At 45.7% G+C, this 19,764-nt stretch overlaps 2 protein-coding genes across 3 annotated transcripts in view; both read left to right on the top strand.

Moving 5' to 3' along the window:
* Nucleotides 1-9,446, top strand: part of Znf512 (zinc finger protein 512) — a 31,880-nt gene extending 22,434 nt beyond the window's left edge. For both annotated transcript variants that reach the window (XM_034514258.2, XM_034514259.2), the window contains 5 exons: nt 905-1,096; nt 1,606-1,707; nt 3,703-3,765; nt 4,802-4,900; nt 7,677-9,446. In XM_034514258.2, the coding sequence (XP_034370149.1) occupies nt 905-1,096; nt 1,606-1,707; nt 3,703-3,765; nt 4,802-4,900; nt 7,677-7,967 (747 nt within the window). In that variant the 3' untranslated portion in view covers nt 7,968-9,446. The remainder of the gene's footprint in view (nt 1-904; nt 1,097-1,605; nt 1,708-3,702; nt 3,766-4,801; nt 4,901-7,676) is intronic.
* A 3,680-nt stretch (nt 9,447-13,126) lies between these two features.
* Ccdc121 (coiled-coil domain containing 121) lies at nt 13,127-15,434 on the top strand. Its single transcript, XM_034514257.2, has 2 exons — nt 13,127-13,534; nt 14,356-15,434. Exons 1-2 carry the CDS (start codon nt 13,257-13,259, stop codon nt 15,290-15,292), a joined length of 1,215 nt encoding a protein of 404 aa, XP_034370148.1. The 5' UTR covers nt 13,127-13,256; the 3' UTR covers nt 15,293-15,434.
* The last annotated feature ends 4,330 nt before the right edge of the window (nt 15,435-19,764 follow it).

The following is a 19,764-nucleotide window of genomic DNA, read 5'->3' as shown; positions in this document are numbered from 1 at the left end:
GGATTTCTGAGTTCGAGGCCAGCCTGGTCTACAGAGTGAGTTCCAGGACAGCCAGGGCTACACAGAGAAACCCTGTCTCGAAAAAAAAAAAAGAAAGAAAGAAAGAAAGAAAGAAAGAAAGAAAGAAAGAAAGAGAAAAAAAGAGAGAATCAAACCCTGATCCTTTGCAAGAACACCAAATACTTTTAACTCTGAGCTATCTCCAACCCCCATTATACATATATTTAAAACTAAAACATTGCCTCTTATTTAGAAATTTTTTGTGGAAATCTGTCTCTATTCTTCATTTTCTTGTATATGTCTTGACTGTTTTTATATTATATTTCCAGGCTTGTGTATATGTGTGTTCCTGTACATGTACACATTTGTGCATGTATGTACAGGAGTGTGTGTGTGTGTGTGTGTGTGTGTGTGTGTGTGTGTATTTGAAGGACAGAGGATAGCTTCAGGTGTCATTCCCCAGTAGCTGCCCACCTTTTTCATTGAGACAGGGTCTTATTGGCCTTGGGTTTGCCATTCGGCTAGGCTCCTGGGCTCTCTAGCCAGCCGGCAAGCCTCCAAGATCTGCTGTCTCAGCTCCTCTGGTGATGTGGCTACAAGGGTCTTTTTAGTGTGGTTTTGGGGGATCCAACTTAACAGACTGAGCTATCTTCTCCTGCTGCCTTACCTCATATGTGGTAGGGATATGTGTTTGTGTGTGTGCAAACATGTATGTTAAGGTGTGCATACATACCTGTGTGAGCATGCTTGCTGAAGTCAGGTCTACATTGAGTGTCTGGAGCTGGCCTTTGTTAACTAGACTGGCTGGCCAGAGAGCTCTCTCTGCTCCCCTGTACAAGCATCACAGGTTTCATCCTGCAGAAAAGCTGCCTGTCAGCCATGTTTGCATGTCTCCCTCTTGCAGGTCTTCTTCCCAGAGTCAGAACAGCCAGACTGTTTAAAGGAGATGAGTTTGGAGGCAAAGGGTGGAGGCCGAGTCCAGCGACGTTCAGCCAAGATAGCTGTGTACCATCTGCAGGAGCTGGCATCCGCTGAACTAACTAAGGAATGGCCAAAGAGGAAGGTGCTCCAGGACCTGGTACCCGATGACCGGAAGGTAAGGTAGTGTGTCGCTGATACTCAATATTTTGTAGAATGTTTTCCAGCATGGATTTGTGAGGCACCCATATTTGGCAGCTTGCAGCAGCCTGTAACTCCAGCTCTCCAGCTCCATGGAGATCTAAAGCCCTTCTCTGGTCTCTGCAGGTACCTGTGCTCACACTCCCAAACCCACACAGAGTTGCACAGATGTACATGATGAAAAATATAAAACATCACGCCCCCCCATCATACATACACATACACACACACACACACACACACACACACACACACACACACCAAGACAGGGTTTCTCTGTGTAGCCCTGGCTGTCCTGAAACTAGCTCTGTAGACCAGGCTGGTCTTGAACTCACAGAGATCTGCCTGCCTCTGCTTTCCAAGTGCTGGGATTAAAGACGAGTGCCACCACACCCTCCTGCCTGACCCCTTCAAAGTGGATATGAAGCTTTGAGCATGTTCTGGTTAGGAGCTGCATTCTTGTAATCCAATGTTTCTTTATTCTAGTTAAAATATACTCGCCCTGGGTTACCTACCTTCAGCCAGGAAGTCCTGCACAAGTGGAAGACGGATATTAAGAAGTACCATCGCATCCAGTGTCCTAACCAGGTGATCCTCCCTCTGTCCTATCAGTAAAGTCCTCCAAAGTCTGCTGTGTTCCTTACTGATTGCTTCACTGTAGAGGACGGGCACAGCAGTTAGCTTGCTTAGAACTGAGTAACTCCATGAACCTGTCAGTCATCAGGACAGCTCCACTGACACATGTAGCATCATTTGAGATCATTCGTTGGAGCAGTGAACCAGGCCTCGGATGGGACTGCCGTGTCCTTTGTATTCAGCATGTCCCTCCATGTGGTCTCTGTCTCTTTGCAGGCTAGCTGGATTGCCAGTACATTCGTATGTGACTAACTTGAGACACAAAACTAAAAGACTCAGTTCTTTTAAGGTCTCATTGCATAATTTCTACAGCATCTTTCCTTAGTGTCCTATTTATTAGTCAAAGACATCACAGGCATATTAGTTACATTTCTATGGTTGTGACATCATGACTAGAAGCAACTTACAGAAGGAAGAGGTTGTTTGTGTTCATAGTTCCAATGAGACCAGTGTCCATTATGGTGGTGTGTTAGGCTTTCATTGCTGTGAAGAGACACCATGACCAAGGCAACTCTTATAAAGGCAAACATTTAATTAGAGCTGGCTTATGGATTCAGAAATTCAGTCCATTAAGCATCAAGGTGGAAAGCATGACAGCATCCAGGTAGACATGGTGCTGGAGAAGGAGCTGAGAGTTCTCCATCTTGATCTAACTGCAACCAGGAGAAACAGACTCTTCCACACTGGGCAGAGCTTCAGAGCCCACCCCCACAGTGACACACTTCTTCCAGCAAGGCCACACCTCCTAACAGTGCCACTCTCTGGGCCAAGCACATTCAAACCACCACAGTGGGATGGATAGCATCAGTGGTGGGCATGATGTACTTCCTCCAGTAAGGCTCCACTTCCCAGAGATTCTGCAAGCTCCAAACAGTGCCACCAGCTGGGGACCAAGTGTTCACATGGGAGCTCTGGAGGACTGAATGAGAATAGCCCTGTAGGCTCATGGATTAGAATGCCTAGTTCCTAGTTGGCAGAACTGTTTGGGAAGGACTAGGAGGGGTGGCCTTATTGAAGGAGATATGTCTCTGGCAGGCTTGGAGGTTTCAAAAGCCCATGCCCTTCCCAGTTGGCTCTGGCTCTGCTTCCAGCTTGTGGATGATGTGAGCTCTAGCACCACGCCTGCCTGTGTGCTGCCATCCGTTCTACCATGATGGTCATGAACTCACCCTCTAGACCTATAACAAATCCCCCAATGAAATGCTTTCTTTTATAAGATGCCTCAGTCAATAGAATAAGACAAATCTACAGGGTATTTTTCTTACTTAGACCATCACAGGAGGGCTAACCCAGACTTACCGAGAGTGTGAATGGACTCCACTTCTCCATAATACAGTGGCAGAGATTTCACTGTTAGCTTCAAAACTGGCACCAGAGCTGATGGTGTAGTCCTTTTAGAATAAATAAATACAAATAGAGTTGATATACTTACATCAAATTAAACGAAGTTAAAATATAACTCTGAGGAGCTGAAGAGATGGCTCAGTGGTTAAGAGCACTGACTGCTCTTCCAGAGGTCCTGAGTTCAATTCCCAGCAACCACATAGTGACTCACAGCCATTTGCAGTGGGGTCTGATGTCCTCTTCTGGTGTGTCTAAGACAGCTACAGTGTACTCACATTAAATAAATAACTAAACCATACACACACACACACACACACACACACACACTTTGAAGCTGTGTGTTGTGCTAAACATCAGCGAGAAGACCAGGGAAAGGAATAGTTAGACGTTGTCTTATCTTTCCTGTTTCCTTCTTGCCTCTGTGCCTTTCATGTTTGGGTTTTTGTTGTTGTTGGGTTTTTTTCTTTGTGTGTTTTGTTTGATACTTGGTTTATGGCTCCAGTGATTGATCTTCTACCTCCAAATGTAGAGTTGGTTCATATAAGTGATTGCTAAGAGAAGGGTTCTTTGTGGCCCAGACTCACGTCTGCCTCTCTTTTCCAGGGTTGTGAAGCTGTCTACAGTAGTGTATCTGGCCTGAAAGCTCACCTGGGCACTTGTACATTGGTTTGTAACATTTTCTATTTACTCTCTTAAAGTGTCCTCTTTGGTAGTCTGGCATAGAAGAGGGCTCAGTTTAGGTGGGCAGCCGGGCATCCTGTTGGCCATCATCAGAGGCTGCCTTTGGCCTCAGGATCATGGACATTCTTGGTCCTTTTGGGTTGGGCAGCAGGTGCGTCTAGGATACAGATAAGATCAGCAAAGTTATGTCATACCCCTTGAAGGAACTGGAAGGAAAGTCTAGGAATTTGGAATGCCAACCAGAGATTGCTTCCTTTGCCCTGGTCCTCACACACTGGGCCTACCTTGCCATATTTTGCCATAATCTTCCTAAGAAGTTTGTTTAGACTGGTGAAGATCCTCAAGCCAACCCATCTGCACTCTACTGGCCTCGGGATGGGGGACAGGACAGAGTGTCAGGCATTCACCTCCCTGAATCTTTTCCATGTTGACCCAGGCGCCCTACCGCCTATGAACCCTGAGAAATGCTGTACTTCCCAGGCCCAGCCAGAAGTTTCTCCTCTCCCAAATAGCACCACTGAAACCTGCACTGCAGGCAGGGAGAGGGAAGTCTCAGTTGAAGGTGCCAAGGACATCGTAGGCATCTCAGCCAGATCTGGTTAGCAGTGCTTAGGACAGTGTCATTGGGAGAGTTTCTGAGTCCAGAGGGATTCTGGGTTTCCAAAGCGCCCTTTGCCACCATGGGAAGGACTATTCCATGGTGTCTCTAATGACCCTGGGGCGTTTGATCATTTGTGGAGAGGAATCAAGATTGCCAACAGTGAGGTGGAAGGGAGCAGAGAAGTTGGACCATGTGGCTCAGGATACAGTGGAAGCAGGGGCATGGCGGGCTGTGCTGCATGAGTTCCGGTGGAGAAACTTCGTCTTAGCTAGATTTGGTAAAATCTATTGCCATTTTGGATGATTTCCCATGGTTTCTGATTAAGAGACTCCCCATTCCTTTTCTCACAATCACCGCCCAAGGCCCATGTATCTTTTTCTGAATTTACCCATGATTCTCTTCTTTCTGACTTTGAAACAGGGCACCTTCGTGGCTGGAAAGTACAAATGTCTTCTGTGTCAGAAAGAATTTGTGTCAGAGAGTGGTGTCAAGTATCACATCAACTCTGTGCACGCCGAGGTACGCTCCCCAGTTTCCCCGAGTGTGTGTGTGACCCTGTGTACTCCATCTTGAAGCTGTAAGAGTTGACCTTGGCCCTGGCTTCATGTTCTAGGACTGGCAAAAAAATTCGTGCTGAGAACTTGCCAGAGTTAAAATGCTCTCTGAAATTACATGAGTGTAAATGAGATTTTCTTTGAAGAAAAATTAGATAAAGTTCACTGTGGCTGGCATCTTTGAGCCCCTATAATCCTCTTAACTATGATAAATTAAACGTTTGGGAACCAGGTTGAAGTTACATGGTTGATCTTGTTTTACAGCATTTACTTCTGATAAACATTCAGATGTTTTAATGTTTTCCAATAATCAGGAGTCTTTAAATTATCATCAGTTGTGTGTAATTTTAAAAACATGCTTACTCTTTCTTGGGAGCTCTCCCTGAGTTCCCAGTGACCTCCAATGCTCGCCTGTCCCAGCAGCCCACTTTCTCCTCCCACCTGAGTCACCGTGGATGAAAAACACCAGGCAGCTTTACTATTTTAAAACCAGCCAGATAACACAGCTGCTGGGTGAAGAATATCGGGCTCCATCTTCAGCCTCCGCAGCTGCTTGCGGAGGCTACAAACTGTCGGTCCCCAACCTACATGTCTGCCATTCCTATCTGCTCCACCACCTGGTCCACATTCTCAGTCCTCTCTGAATCCTTTTCTCTTCCTCCTGGGACCCAGAAATCCCACCTTATCTTTCACCCAGCGATTGGCTTTTGCCATCTTTATTGACCCAATCAAGAAACAATTGGGGAACTAGATTTTAGTTGTCAGCTCCTCCCCTACAGTCATCACCACCACTGCCACCGCCACCATCTACATGACTGTTTTGCTTGAATGTATGTCTGTATCACGTGGATGTCTGGTACCCTGGGTAGTCAAAAGAGGGCAGCAGCTCCCCTAGAACTAGAATTACAGATGGCTGTGAGTCATCCTGTGGGTGCTGGATCCTCTGCAAGAACAGCCAGTGCTCCTGACCCCTAAGCTCTGTCTCCAGCCCTCCAACAACTAGTTTTTAATGCTGTTTACATTATTGCATAAGACAGCTCAGAATGAGAGGCTTATTTTAAATCAAATTACACTTAGCCTGGGTGTAGATGCCTGCTATTCTAGCACTTGGAAAGCAGAGGGACATTGATCAGGAGTTCAAGGTCATCATGCTATCTTTTAGGTATAAAAGTGTGAGCTGCATATGCTAAGGCAGTGGCATCATGAATTTTGAGTTCACCTGGACCACACAAACTTTGCACCACAGGAGAAAAAGAAAAGGGGAACACAGCAAAGTGACCGCATGCAAAAGCAGTTCTTTAGCCCAGTATTTTGGAATATTGCTTTTACTATGTCGATAAAGTTAGCAATAAGATAACAGTGTCATCTGTAACCCTGACACTCAGGAGGCAGAGGCAGACCTTTAGCAGTTTGAGGTCACCTTTGGCTACACATGAAGTCAAGGCCAGCCTCAGCCCCATTAGCCCTGTCTGAAACCTAAGTGAATAGGAGCAAAGTATTTGATATGTTCTGCTGCCAAGTCTTCCTGTGTGTGTCTCTGAAGCCATATCAGTGTGGACTCTCTGAGGTTCAAGAGCCCCATCGGCACAGCGGCTGTGGCTGTCTCCTTTCCTTGTTGTCGGAAGGCGGCTGTTGTCCAAGGCTTCACTTCCCTCATTTGTTTGCTTCCAGTCTTTTTTTTTTTTTTTTTTTTTTTTTTTAATTTATCACTTACTTATGCACACTTGGGGCTCTGCTGATCCGTTCTGTGGTAGTGCTCCTCTACCTACGGTTGTGCTCCCCTGTCCTAACTGTTTCCTGGAGTTGCTGTTCTGACCTGGGAGACTGGATTACTTAGATCCAGCCTTTTGCTTTTCCAGAAGAATACTTTATAATAAGTTTCTTCCTCCACATAATTTTCTATAATGAGGCTCAAAGAGATGGAGTGACTTTCAGGAAGTCAGAGGGAAGGGAGAATGGTACTCAAGGGGTCTGCTTGGGAATCTGTGCTCCTGTCCCAAGAGGAGGTGACAGGTGATAGGCTAAGTAAGCACTTAGTAACCACAACCTTCTTCTTTTCTTTCTCTTCTCATTTCTTCTTCTTCTTCTTCTTCTTCTTCTTCTTCTTCTTCTTCTTCTTCTTCTTCTTCTTCTTCTTCTTCTTCTCATCCTCCTCATCCTCTTCTTCCTTCTCCTCCTTTTCTCCTCCTCCTTTTCCTCCTCCTCCTCCTCCTCTTCCTCTTCCTCCTCCTCCTCCTTCTTTCTGTGTAAAATTGTGTTCCTGCATGTATGTATGTGTACCACCTTGTGCTGGGGACTGCAGTTGTCAGATCCTGGATCTGTAGTTATGGGTGGTTGTCAGATGCCCAGTGTTAGTGCTGGAAACAGAGTGCTTTTAATTGCTGAGCCATCACTTCAGCCCAGGTTTGGGTTTTTGAGACAGGGTCTTGAGCAGCCCAGGCTGTTCTCAGACTAGCTATATCTTTGAAAATGATCCTTCTGCCTCCAGCTCTTATGTGCTAAGACTCCAGGCATGCACTGCCACATCTGTGTCCTGATCACATAATAAATCATCAGAATCATGCATTACACAATCCACATTTATGAGAGCTGATGCATTTCCTCAGAATGGTACTCTAAGGTCCGTGCGCTCCTTCATTCCTGTGCTGTATACCTAACACTGCTTCTCTCCATTCTTCCTGTCCCTTCATTTTGTCCTTTATGGGGTTTCTGAGCAGTCCTCGTGTCTCTTTCCCCTGCAGGATTGGTTTGTTGTGAACCCAACAACCACGAAAAGCTTTGAGAAGCTGATGAAGATAAAGCAGCGGCAGCAGGAGGAGGAGAAGCAGCAGCAGCAGCAGCATGGAAGGCGGCGGTCTCTGAGGAGGCAGCAGCAGCCCCGCACTGAGCCTCCAGAGAGCCAGCCGGAGCCGAAGGTGGGGAAGGAGCAGGGCGGGAATGAGGAGCTGGTGGGATCCGAGCCGGAGCCAGTGCCAGTACAGCCCCAGAAAGCTGAGCCTGCCAGGACCACTCACAAACGAGGGAGGAAGTAGACAGCCATTGAGCATGCTCCAAGGAGAGTGGATGTGATGCAGTTGTCATGGGAACACGTGCAGGGGAGGCCTGAGTCAGGCTAGATGAAGATGCTTTCGTCTATTGCTGTTGGGCTCTGGCTCTCAGCTCCTCTGTGTAAATTTCACAGTCTTCCTGCCTCAGTAGGTTCATATTCCCATGGAGTCCTCTTGCTTTTCTGTTGCCCGAGAGCTCCCGTGGCAAAGCAACTGCAGGTCCCCTCGCCTGTGCAAGGTTAAGAAAGAAGTCTTCAGCTGGTTTTCTTCATTCTTTCCTGTCTGGGTTATGAATGTTCTTGGAATCTCCATTGATTTAGTGGCTCCTCTTGTTATTTAGCTTATAAAACAGTTCAAAACTAATTTTTTAAAAAGATGTAACAGGTTTTATCCTCCTGTGTTTGTGACATAAGAGGACTGGAAAGGAGAACTGCCACGTTTGTTACAGTGTGGCCCTGAACTGCAGGAAGTGGAGCCTGACAGAGGCTGCTTGTCTTTAATTAGGTTTTACTGTTGAGAGGAAGAAAATGATTTAGGATGGAAAAACTAGGAGCTCACTATGCTTGCTTCTGGAGCAGGGACTAATTGAACCCACAGGCAGGAGAACAGCCTGAGGAGTCTGTGTCCCAAACACTAAGATGGCAAGGGAGGGGCCCTACCCTCCTAGACTGCCAGCATCCCTTACTGTGTTGACTTGGTGCCCTGGCCTCTGGCAATGACACTGAGGCTGCAAAGCAAGGTGTGCTGTCCCTCTCCCCTGTGCTTACCTCACTTGTTAAGCCACACCCACTTAATTCGTCCATGGCATTAGCTCACCTCTGTCTGAATGTTCTGAGAATTCTGTCCTGCTGTTTTGTATATGGAGTTCTATCAGCTTTATATTGTGAGATTCTGACACTAGATGTAGATATTTCTCTGGAGCCGGAAAGAATGGTCTCTGTACCTCATGCCTGTCTGGTGGTGTTCAGTGGACTCTTCCCCTGGAGGGTGGATATCTTGGAACATGGGTTAGAATAAGTAGCCTTGTTGTTGTGTTTCTGGTTTCTCTTCCTCCTTTTGTGTAAATATTGTTCTTCTATATTCCCACCTATTGTGTGGCATATGCCACTTACCAAGCTAACCTTGTTATGGACAAATACCACCTTTCCAAACTCTGAAAGGCAATTTGCCACCCTTGAAGTCTCTGTTCTCTGTGCTCTTCTAAATAGCTTTATCATGTGTGCTTTGTGAAGCCCATGTTTCAATAATGGGGCATTAAAACTTGAGTTGGGCACTGCCAGAAGGGTCATTTTGAAATAAGTCAAGGAAATGATGTGTTTGTGCTGTTCTTCATTCCTGCTTACACCCGTAAAACTCCGGTAGTAGGTGAGGGTGAGGGTGGTGGGGGAGAAAGAAGAAGCTATGTGAAGTTCTGATGACAAGGACTTGGAGAATATTTGGCAAATAAAATGACTCTCTCAGAAAGTCTCCGGTTCTCTTTGCTGCCACTCTGTTCTCGGACCCCTTGCTGACACATGGGACTCAAGACGGCCAAGAACCAGGGGAGTTCCGGGTCATCTCAGCGTTCCTCGGCTCCTGAAACCTGCTGGTCACTGTGATTGCAATAAAGAGAGCTGGTGGGGGATGTGGCCTGTTTTCTGTGGGCCTTCTGCAGCGAGCCATTTTTTTTCCCAGAGCCCGGAATCAACAAGACTTGTATAGACCGTCATGTTCATACCATTCAGTTTTTAAAATTCATTAGAATGATATAAACAAGGGTGGCGGTATTTGATACATATAGGATATTAAACAGAGTGTGTGTGTGTGTGTGTGTGTGTGTGTGTGTGTGTGTGTGTATAATGGATACAATTACTTTGAAAATGACTTGGCAGTATCTGATAAAGCTGGACACAAGTAAGATCCATCCACAGGTGTGTGCAGAGGACTTCTCTTGCCCACCTGTGTAGGAGACTTGCATGAGAAAGACAAGATGCCTGACATGTCCACCAGGGACTACCACCTGCCCACCAAAATCTTTTCTCACCTTCCAGAATCGTAGGTCAAAAGGACACATGGCTAGACTCCATTTCCTAACTGTTACTCTTCCTGCCCTCCATATGGCAAGTGAACAGCCAGCTCATGTCTGTTGGAGTCTGCAGAAGTGATGTGTGCTTTGGAGACTAGGTAAGAGGAGAGGGCTATAGCTCTGTGATTAATGGCTGACTAGCTTGTACACAGGCCTGTGTTTGGCCTCTAGCACTGGGGTCAACATTATCTTCATTCACTTCTCTGCTTCCTGGTGCCAGGAGGCAAACTTTTCTGGTCTGCCACACTCTGCATGTCTGATAGACTAACATATCCAAAAGTGTGACTGAATAAATTCCCCTCAACGGAAAAGGAAGATAGTGTGCCACGCCCTTCTTTCTACCTCAGCCAGTTAGATGCAATAGAGATGATCCCTCATAGGACAGAAGTGTACAAAACAGAAGGTAGTGGACTGAGTCAGCTCCTCAAGGGGGGCCAATTGTCAAGAACATCTGAGACACTTATTTTCTTCTTTTTTAAAAATCAAATCTGGTATGTTGTTTTCCCTCCAGAGGGTGGATAAAATGTGATAGTCACACAGTGGGATACTTTCCTAGTTTGGTTTCTGTTGCCATGCTAAACACATGACTAAAAACAACTTGGGGAGGAAAGGTTCATTTTATTCACAGCTTATATTCTTTCACGAAGGGAAGCCTGGACAGGAGCCCAAGGCAGGAACCTAATGTCAGAAATGAAGCAAGAGGCCACAGAGGGATGCTGCCTCCTTGTTCATGGTTTGCTCAGCTTGTTTCCTTATGCAGTCCAGGACCACTTGACCAGGGGTAGCCCTACCCACAGTGGGCCAACCACATCCATTTATAAGAAAATGTCTCCAAAGGCTTGCCTCTATATAGGCCAGTCTGCAGGACATATTTTCTCAATTTAAATTCCCTCTTTACAGATGACCTAAGCTTGTGTCAAGTAGACAAAAACCTAACTAGCATGAATAACTATATATATATTACTAAGTCTCTATCAGACATTCATGCAAAAAAATCAAATCATTATAAGAAAAGATTTCCGTACAACTCAGGATTTCTTCTTTTAACAGCAAGTGATATTTCTAGGCCTACTGAGACACCTGGATGCTGGGCTTGGTAATCTATATAATATAGATTAATGTGGAATGATTAAATTGGTGTGTGTGTGTGTGTTTGTGTGTGTGTGTGTGTGTGCGCGCGCGCATGCTCAAGCACCACAGTGAGCATGTGGTGGTCAGAAGACAATGTATAGCTCTGTGATTAATGGGTAACTAGGTTGTACACAGGCCTGTACATGGCAGCATCTAGGCAGGCATGGTTCAGGAGGAGCCGAGAGTTCTACATCTTCATCTGAAGGCTGCTAGGAAAATACTGGCTTCCAGGCAGCTAGGACAAGAATATTAAAGCCCACACCCACAAGACATCTACTCCAACAAAGCTACACCTTCCATCAGTGCTACTCCCTGGGCCAAGCATATACAAACCATTACAGTATGGGAGTTGGTTCTTAAAATGTACCATGTGATTCTAGATATCAAAACTCAATAGTTACCAGGGCCTCAGTGATGATTGTCCTAAGCTGGCCAGGTGAACACTTCAGTCTGTCTGGGTTTATCAATCAAGACATACTTGGCTCAAGAAAACCACTAAAGACGTGTTCTACGTGTGCAGTGCTGCAGGACAGTGCCCAGTGCTGATCCCAACACTGCAATGACATCCACATGTGTGCTTTCTGAAGCTACATGTGGGTGCTGGGAACTGCACCCAGGTCCTCTGCGAGAGTAGCAAATGCTCTTAACCCTTCATTCATGTCAATAAAAAGACATGAGACAGGGTCTTATGTATCCTAGTCTGGCCTTGGACTCGCCATGTAGGAGAGGGTGCCCTTGAACCACTGGTCTTCCTGCCCCCACCTCCAGAGTGCTGGGATTACAGGTATGCGCTACCACTCTGTTGGTACTGGAGATTGAACTCAGTACTCTGCACACCAGTAGGCACTCTGACAGCTGAACTACACTCTCAGCCCCTCTCATTCATTTAAACAATCTCTCTCTCTCTCTCTCTCTCTCTCTCTCTCTCTCTCTCTCACTCTGTGTGTGTGTGTGTGTGTGTGTGTGTGCGCGCGCGCGCGCACAGTGGTTCCCACACCCTTAAACAGGTCTACACATAAACACGTGCTCCATCTATGCTCAACATTCAACTCTTGGCTCAAAAGCGAGTTTAATTACCCACCAAATGGCGTCTCCCTAACTTCCTCACCTCCTTACTTGCTTTCTGTATGAGTACAGGCGTTTCTTCACACCTTTTTCCCAGACTGGGTTTCTCTGTGCAACCCTTGCTGTTCTGGAACTTAATCTGCAGACCAGGCTCACAGAGATCCACCTGCCTCTGCCTCCCGAGTGCTGGGACTAAAGGTATATGCCACCACTGTGCCCAGCTTTTCACACTCTTCCATGAGAACATTTAACTTCATAACATGAGGAGCCTTGTTGACTTTAGTTTTGCTCTTTGTTCATTCCCAGAACGTGGTAGGTCCTGCTTTGACAACTCCTCACTGCTAACATGACCGCTTTCTCTGTAGTCAAGGCAAGGGTTACTCTTATGTCCTGGCTTTTAAGAAGCTGTTTATATCATCCTCGAGACAACGGAAAACATGAACAATTACACCAACTGTGCATTCGGGGGATACAGAAGATAACTCTGACCCAAGCTTAGACCCCAGGTTACCCAGAGAAAGGAACTGCAGTGGTAGTCAAGTTGCCCAGAAGGCAACTACCTGAACTCTTCACCACTCCAGAGACCCTTCTCTCTTCAGCTTTCTCCTTGTACAGTCAGTCTCCTGACAAATCCCTACCGCATCTCCTCAAGGTAGTCAGTCATATCTAGAAAGGTAGTTCTTCTGGACTCCCACCATTCCCAATACCAACAGACACACAGAGGTCTGAGGTCCCATGAGGTCACCGACTCCCCAGAAGCTGTAGTCTAGCCCCTCACCATAGAGACACCATCACTAGAGAAACTTCTGTGACATTCCATGAGGCCATTGTGCAGGGAACATTTGACCCCAATCTGAAGAAAAGGATAGAGCAGTAGGCCAGGGAGTCTTCTGTGGGTTTTACCTTGCTGGGGTGGACAGAAGGTACATAGGGTGCCTGAAAGAGAGTCGGTGGTAGCCGAATGGGATGTAGGAGGAGGGGCAAGGCCCTGCTCCTCAGGAGTGAGAGAGGAGATGGAATCCCAAACGCAGTGCAACTGCATTGCACAAGACAAAAGTCCCAGGTCTGGGGGCAAATCCAGTCGACTTACCAGGACTAATTTGGTAGCTGAGACTAAGAAATTATGTGATGTCAACCCTAGCTGTGCAAAGTCCCATCCTGTGTACCCCAAAGTAAAGGCACCTCTTGAAAATCGTGTTCCCCAAAGGCAGACATGTGGCACTAGTTCTTTGGCAAAGATCCTTGGTGAGCACCAGACTCACCTCAATAAATGCCTGAGTTCTGAAACCAGGTAGGTACTGAGGGGGGATTGATGTGAATAGAAGATCTCCTAAGCTTGGTAACACTGATGGAAGAAGAGGGCCTGGGAGATACTTTAGTGGCTCAGGGGCCTACCATATGGCATAAAGAAGACCTGAATTCACATCACCAGTACCTAGTTACAGAGCTGGGCAAGGCCACACACGCTTGTCACCCTAAGGTTGGGATGGGCCATAGAAATAGGCAGATCCCAGTTATGTATTGTCCATCCACCCAGACTAACCTAATCATTGAGTGTCATGTGTAGTGAGAGACCCTGCCTTAATTAGGGTTTCTACTGCTCGGACAAAACACCATAACCCAAAGCAGTTGGGAAAGGGTTTATTTCATCTTTCTTTTCTGTATCACAGTTGGTCATCTAAAGGAGTCAGGGCAGGAGCTCAAGACAGGAACCTGGAGACAGGAACTGAAGCAGAAGCCACGAGCATTCATTGCTCATTGCTCACTTGCTTGGACTGCTTTCTTGTTCAGTTACAGACCATCAGCCTAGGGGTGTCACCTTACCCTCATGGGCTGCACCCACCCACATCAATCTTTAAGAGAGAGAGAGAGAGAGAGAGAGAGAGAGAGAGAGAGAGAGAGAGACATCTACAGATAATCTGATGAGTCACTTTTTTTCAATGTAGTTCCTCCTCCCAAATAACTCCTGAATGTACCAACTTGCCAAACATCTAACTAGCACTGACCCTATCTGGCGCAAGATGGAAACCCAAAGGTTTAGTTTCTGGTTACTGCTTTCTCAGTTGTGCCTAAAGAACTGATGAAGGAATATTTCTTTTGTTCTTCCTCCAGGTTTGCCCAGAGTTCAAAAGGTTCTCCTCGGCCATCAGCGTATTTTACTTTTATAAATGAACTTTTTGAGTCAGAGAGACTAATGAAATTAGAGAACAAGGTAAAAAACAAGACATTCGAGGAGCTGGAGAGCCTGAACAGAAAAATAGAAGCAGCCAGGCTCCAGCAGGAGCGCCTGCTGCAAGACAGCAGGCTGCTGCAACGCGAGATGCTCTGTGTGGAAGCTGAGAAGAAGAGCTTCCTGAGTGTCCTAAGGAAACAAAGTGAGCAGTGTGAAAAGAAACACGAGCAACTGTGGAATCAATACGTTCAGGAATGTGGGGAGATTATTGGAAGGAAACAAGAACTGACACTCAGGTTTGCCCAGCAAACCAAGGAGCTTCAAACACAGCTCTTGCAGGGAAGATTCAAGCAGTCCCATCTGAGGCAGCAATTTCAGTCAATGGAGCATATTTCCTCCATAAAGAAGAACCAGGAGATGGCAATCCAGATGTTAGAGAAGGAGCTGGAGGAGATGAAAGCCAAGATGGCTCAGGAGGACCACCAGGCACACTTGAAGTTCCTGCAGCAAAAGACGAACCTCATGAGACAGATACAGGAACTACAGTTGCTGAAGGCTGGAGACCTTAACACCACGGAGGTTAGGCAGAAGGCCCAGCTCTTCAAGTCCACAGCCAAGAAAGTGAATTCAGAAGTTTGCGTTAGTGTCTGCAGAGAGAACCAGGAGTTATGGGAGGACCTATTGAAGCTCATCCAGGAGTACCTCAAGCTACAGTCGATAAAGAGGAAGCTAGTGATGCAGAAAGAGTGGCTGAAGGAGGAACAGTGTTATCGAGATGCCTTAGTTAGGGGGAGAGAACAGCTTAAGGCAAAGAGGGAGAGAAGTCATACTTGTGACTCTTGCCCCCCAAACCAGGGTGTCCTGAGGCCACATTGAACCATCCTTCCTGCACCAAATCAAGAATAAATCCAATGTAGTTTATTTATTAGCCAGAAAAATAAGACTTGGAACTACTAGGCCCCGACAATGTGTTAGTCTACTAGGGAGGCTGTTGGATGGTCAGTGACACTGGGCCAGCTTGGGAAAATCACTGAGATTTTTCCTGATTCTTACGTGTTCCCATGGAGAGACACTGGATAACATGGGGTCATTGTTATAAACCAGTATTCAATAAACACCAGTGCAATAAAGCACTCTTCCCTCTCAGTCTGCTGTAATACTAAAAACAGAGCTACCTTCTCATCCATGGAGGAAATGAAACTGGGTAATGTTCAAAAAAGTGAGTTTAATGACAGGAAGCTAGACTTGAATATTAAAGCCTATTGAGAAAACTGAGGAAGAAACCATACCCGGAAGAGACAAATACCAAGCATGGAGGCCTTAAAACCAGAGTAAGGTAGCTGGGCAGTGGTAGCACACACCTTTAATCCCAGCACTTGGGAGGCAGAGAGAGGCAGGCAGATTTCTGAGTTCGAGGCCAGCCTGGTCTACAGAGTGAGTTCCAGGACAGCCAGGGCTACACAGAGAAACCCTGTCTCGAAAAACCAAAACAAACAAACAAACAAACAAAAAAAAACAAAACAAAAACCAGAGTAAAGTGAGTCGTTAAAAACAAACTGTGCGGATAACAAAAGTGTAACTAGCAAGGCTCAGATGATAAAGATGCTTGCAGCCAAGCCCAGTGAGCTGAGTGTGATCTCCTAAACCCAGCATAGAAGAAAGAACAGACTCCTCCAAGTGGTCCTCTCGCCTCCACATGAGCACCAGGCACACATGCCCACATGCATGCATATTCATTAAATATGAAATCGCATTTTAAAGAAGTATGCTGATGAGTGATCAGAGAACTTGGGTAGAGGAGGGGAAGCTGTTCAGAGATACTGAGAGGCAGAAGCCAAGGAGACCATGAAAATGCTGTTGGTTTCCACATCTAAACACACAGTGGGACCAGTTTGTTCCAGAATAGAAGACATGTCTAGGGCTGAGAGAGAGTTAAGAGGAAGTTCTCAGTGAGGAAAATATCTAAAGTACTGCCTTTAAAAAGGAGGTGGGAGAGGTATATTGTTCTTTCTTTTGTAAACTTTTTTCCTCTCTCTCTCTCTCTCTCTCTCTCTCTCTCTCTCTCTCTCTCTCTCTCTCTCTCTCTCTCTCTCTCTCTCTCTCTCTCTCTCTGAGACAGGGTCTCACTTGATAGCTGAGGCTATCCTGGAATTCATTATATAGTCATTGTGTGGCCCTGAACTCACGGCAGGCAAATCCACCCGTGTCAGCCTTCTGAATGCTACAGTTACAGGCACAAGTCACTGCACCCAGCTGCTATGAACTTTAAAGTTAGTTTCTGAAGTGTAAGAAGCTACAGTTCCTTATCCTTGCTCAGAAATAAAATATGCATTGGGCACAGCATGGTATCTGCAATCTGAGAGGCTGAAGCAGGAGGTCAGCCTCAAGCTCAAGAGTGAGTTCAAGGCCACTTTGGCAACATTATAAGCCAGTTTAAAAAAAAAAAAAAAGAAGGAAAGAAGGAAGGAAGGAAAGAAAGAAAGAAAGAAGGAAAGAAAGAAAGAGAGAGAGAAAGAGAAAGAAAGGAAGGATACAAAGTAGTGGCAGAGTGTTAGTGTAGCAAGGGGAAAGCCCCTAGGGACAGTCCTCAGTGCTAAAAGAAAAACATGAAAATTCAGTCGCAATCTCTCTGAATGGTAAGTTTGGTGTTTCTTATTCCTGTTCAACAAATATATGTAGACACACACACACACACACACACACACAATAAAACTGACACACTTGATGTGCTCCATAAATTGCTTTCCCCAGATACCCAGTATAGTTTAGGTTTATTCATAATTATTAGGAGAAACCTTTATTAAATTTATAGCTCATATAACCCAGTGTGTGAATACATTACTTTTTATTCTTTATTCCGGACAGACAAGGTTGTGTACCATGTGTTCTTGTTTTAAGAAACAAGAGTGTGCAATGTGGCAACAGACACTTTTCTTGCCTCCTTTATTGTAGCTGTCCAGCATCCAAAGACAAACTGGGTTACCTGAAAGGGGTAGGATTGGGAATGAAAAGGGGGCGGGGGTCGAGAGAAGAACAAAGCCAAGACAAGGTTCTGATCAAGGCTCCAAGTTTAATATTCAGCACTGCATTTCTATAGGGAAAGCCCACAGAATCCATCCTTTGTTTCAGCTGGATTATGTTGCAAAGCAAGGTCAGCGGGCAGTTTATTCTTCTAAGTTCCTGTGGGAACTTACACATACAACCAAGGCAGATGACTCCACCAAGGTTGATAAAGTCCACTGTGGCAGGCGTTCAAGGTCTGTTCAGCCTGCTCAAGGCTGGGAAGGCCACAATTAATGGTTTCAGATAGGTGCTCCTGGTTACCAGGTGGGTCCCCTTCACAAGACCACACAGGGAAGCAACAGTCTGCCATCTGTGGGCAGTCTTCTATTATGGGGCCCTATAGGGTCATCTGATGTAGCCGAGAATGGGGGTTTGCAGGGAGGAAATGTAGTACACAGTTTCAAGGCTAGAAGCAGCATGTCACCTTTACTAACGTTCTACAGGGAAGAGTGCTGCTGGCCACACATTTGCTGCTTGGAGAAAGGCGACAGGTGGCGAGTGGGATGCACCCATTTGTCTATAATTTAGGAAGATCGGGAAGATTTTGGAGGACAGTGGTCTTCTCAGATGAATGTTCCCAGCATGCACTGTAACTTCTGCCACCCTTGTATATCTCCCTTGGTACACCAAAGTGAGGGGTATTTCTCCACATATGTCCACACAACCCAGCCTTGTGGTACAGATTCAACTTCAGCAATTACTTATGAATCATTTTTAAATGACTTATTAAATCTGAATATGCTAGGAGAAAGATCAAATCCAAGACTGTCTGATTAAAAGACGCTTTATTTAGAGATGTACCCAGGACGACTGGTTACACGGCTGACTCATGATATGCAGGGAATATTTAGAGAGCAGCCCTTTTTTTTTTTTTTTTTTGATCCCTTTTTTGGGGAAAAGTTAAGGTTAATAGAAAATAGCTGTAATGTGTAACAGAGATAATTGGCTGTTAGAAAAAATACAATGAAAGGAAGAATAAAAGAATATATATTCTGTGGAAGGGGAATCATACATTATGGGGTCAGTGATTACAGTATAGATTGAGATTTCTTGAAAACATTTTGTAAAGCAAAGGGGAGTCACATCCATCATGGGGTCATGAGTTTAGTGCAGGTTGAAAATCATGTTTTGCAGGGTACATTAGGTTTAGGAAACAGAAATTTATCCTTGTAAGGTATGGAGACTAAAAGAGGTTCCTGTTCTGGCTTCACCCTGTATCAATTCACATTTCAAAGTTGTGCTCCTTTGCTTTCTGTTGTGATAAACACGGTGGCCAGAAGCAAGAAGGGAGGAAAGGGTTTATTTCACCTTATACTTCCATCTTTGAGGGAAGCTGTTCTATGGCTATGACGAGACACCATGACCAAGGCAGCTCTTACAAAAGAAAGCCTTTAACTGGGGGCCTGTGTCCAGTTTAGTCCACTAGCATCATGGCAGCTTGCATAGCACTGCTGAGAGCTACTACATCCTGATTCTCAGAGAGAGAGAGAGAGAGAGAGAGAGAGAGAGAGAGAGAGAGAGAGAGAGAGACAGACTAGGTCTGCTGCTTTGGGTTTTTGAAAACCTCAACCCCCTGTGACACACTTCCTCCAACAAAATCACACCTCTTAATCCTTCTAATCCTAGGGAAGAGTTCCATTCCCTAGTGACTAAAGATTCAAACATATGAGCCTTTGGGGTGCGAAGGGAGGGAGGGCAGGTGGGGGAGAGTGTTCTTATTCAAACCACCACAGAAGTCAAGGCAGGAACCTGGAGCAGAAGTCACAGAGGAATGCTATTTGCTAGCTCCCTCTGGACCCTCCTACATCGGTTAAAATTCAAGACAATCTCCCACAGACACTGTCACAAACCAATCTAATCTGGGTTATCTTTCTTTCTTTCTTTCTTCTCTCTCTCTCTCTTTCTTTCTTTTGTTTGTTTTTTGTTTTTCTTTTTTTCTCCGCGGCCCCCCCCCCCCCCCGCCCCAACAGGGTTTCTCTGCGTAGTCCTGGCTGTCCTGGACGTCCTGGACTCACTCTGTAGACCAGGTTAGCCTCGAACTCAGAAATCCACCTGTCTCTGCCTTCCAAGTGCTGGGCTTAAAGGCGTGCACCACCACTGCCCGGCGTGGGTAATCTTTCAATTGAGACTCTGTCCCCACAGGTGACTCTTCCTTGTATCAAGTTTATACTAAAAGCTAACCAAGACAGAACCATATTTGAGAGATCATATTAATATCAATAACCTATATGCATCTAACATAGCCTCCTGGTTGTAAATGTCCTACTGAATTTTTAGAAGACTAA

This window comes from Arvicanthis niloticus, chromosome 11, assembly GCF_011762505.2.
Source record: "Arvicanthis niloticus isolate mArvNil1 chromosome 11, mArvNil1.pat.X, whole genome shotgun sequence".
Lineage (NCBI taxonomy): Eukaryota > Metazoa > Chordata > Mammalia > Rodentia > Muridae > Arvicanthis > Arvicanthis niloticus.
This window is presented reverse-complemented; position numbering and strand designations above follow the sequence as displayed.

Excerpts from the sequence above, each read along its gene's own strand:
- Ccdc121 (XM_034514257.2), top strand. The coding sequence starts at position 13,257 with ATGGAATCCCAAACGCAGTGCAACTGCATTGCACAAGACAAAAGTCCC. Across the intron at positions 13,535-14,355 it reads TGCCTGAGTTCTGAAACCAG|GTTTGCCCAGAGTTCAAAAG; the intron begins GTAGGTACTGAG and ends TTCTTCCTCCAG.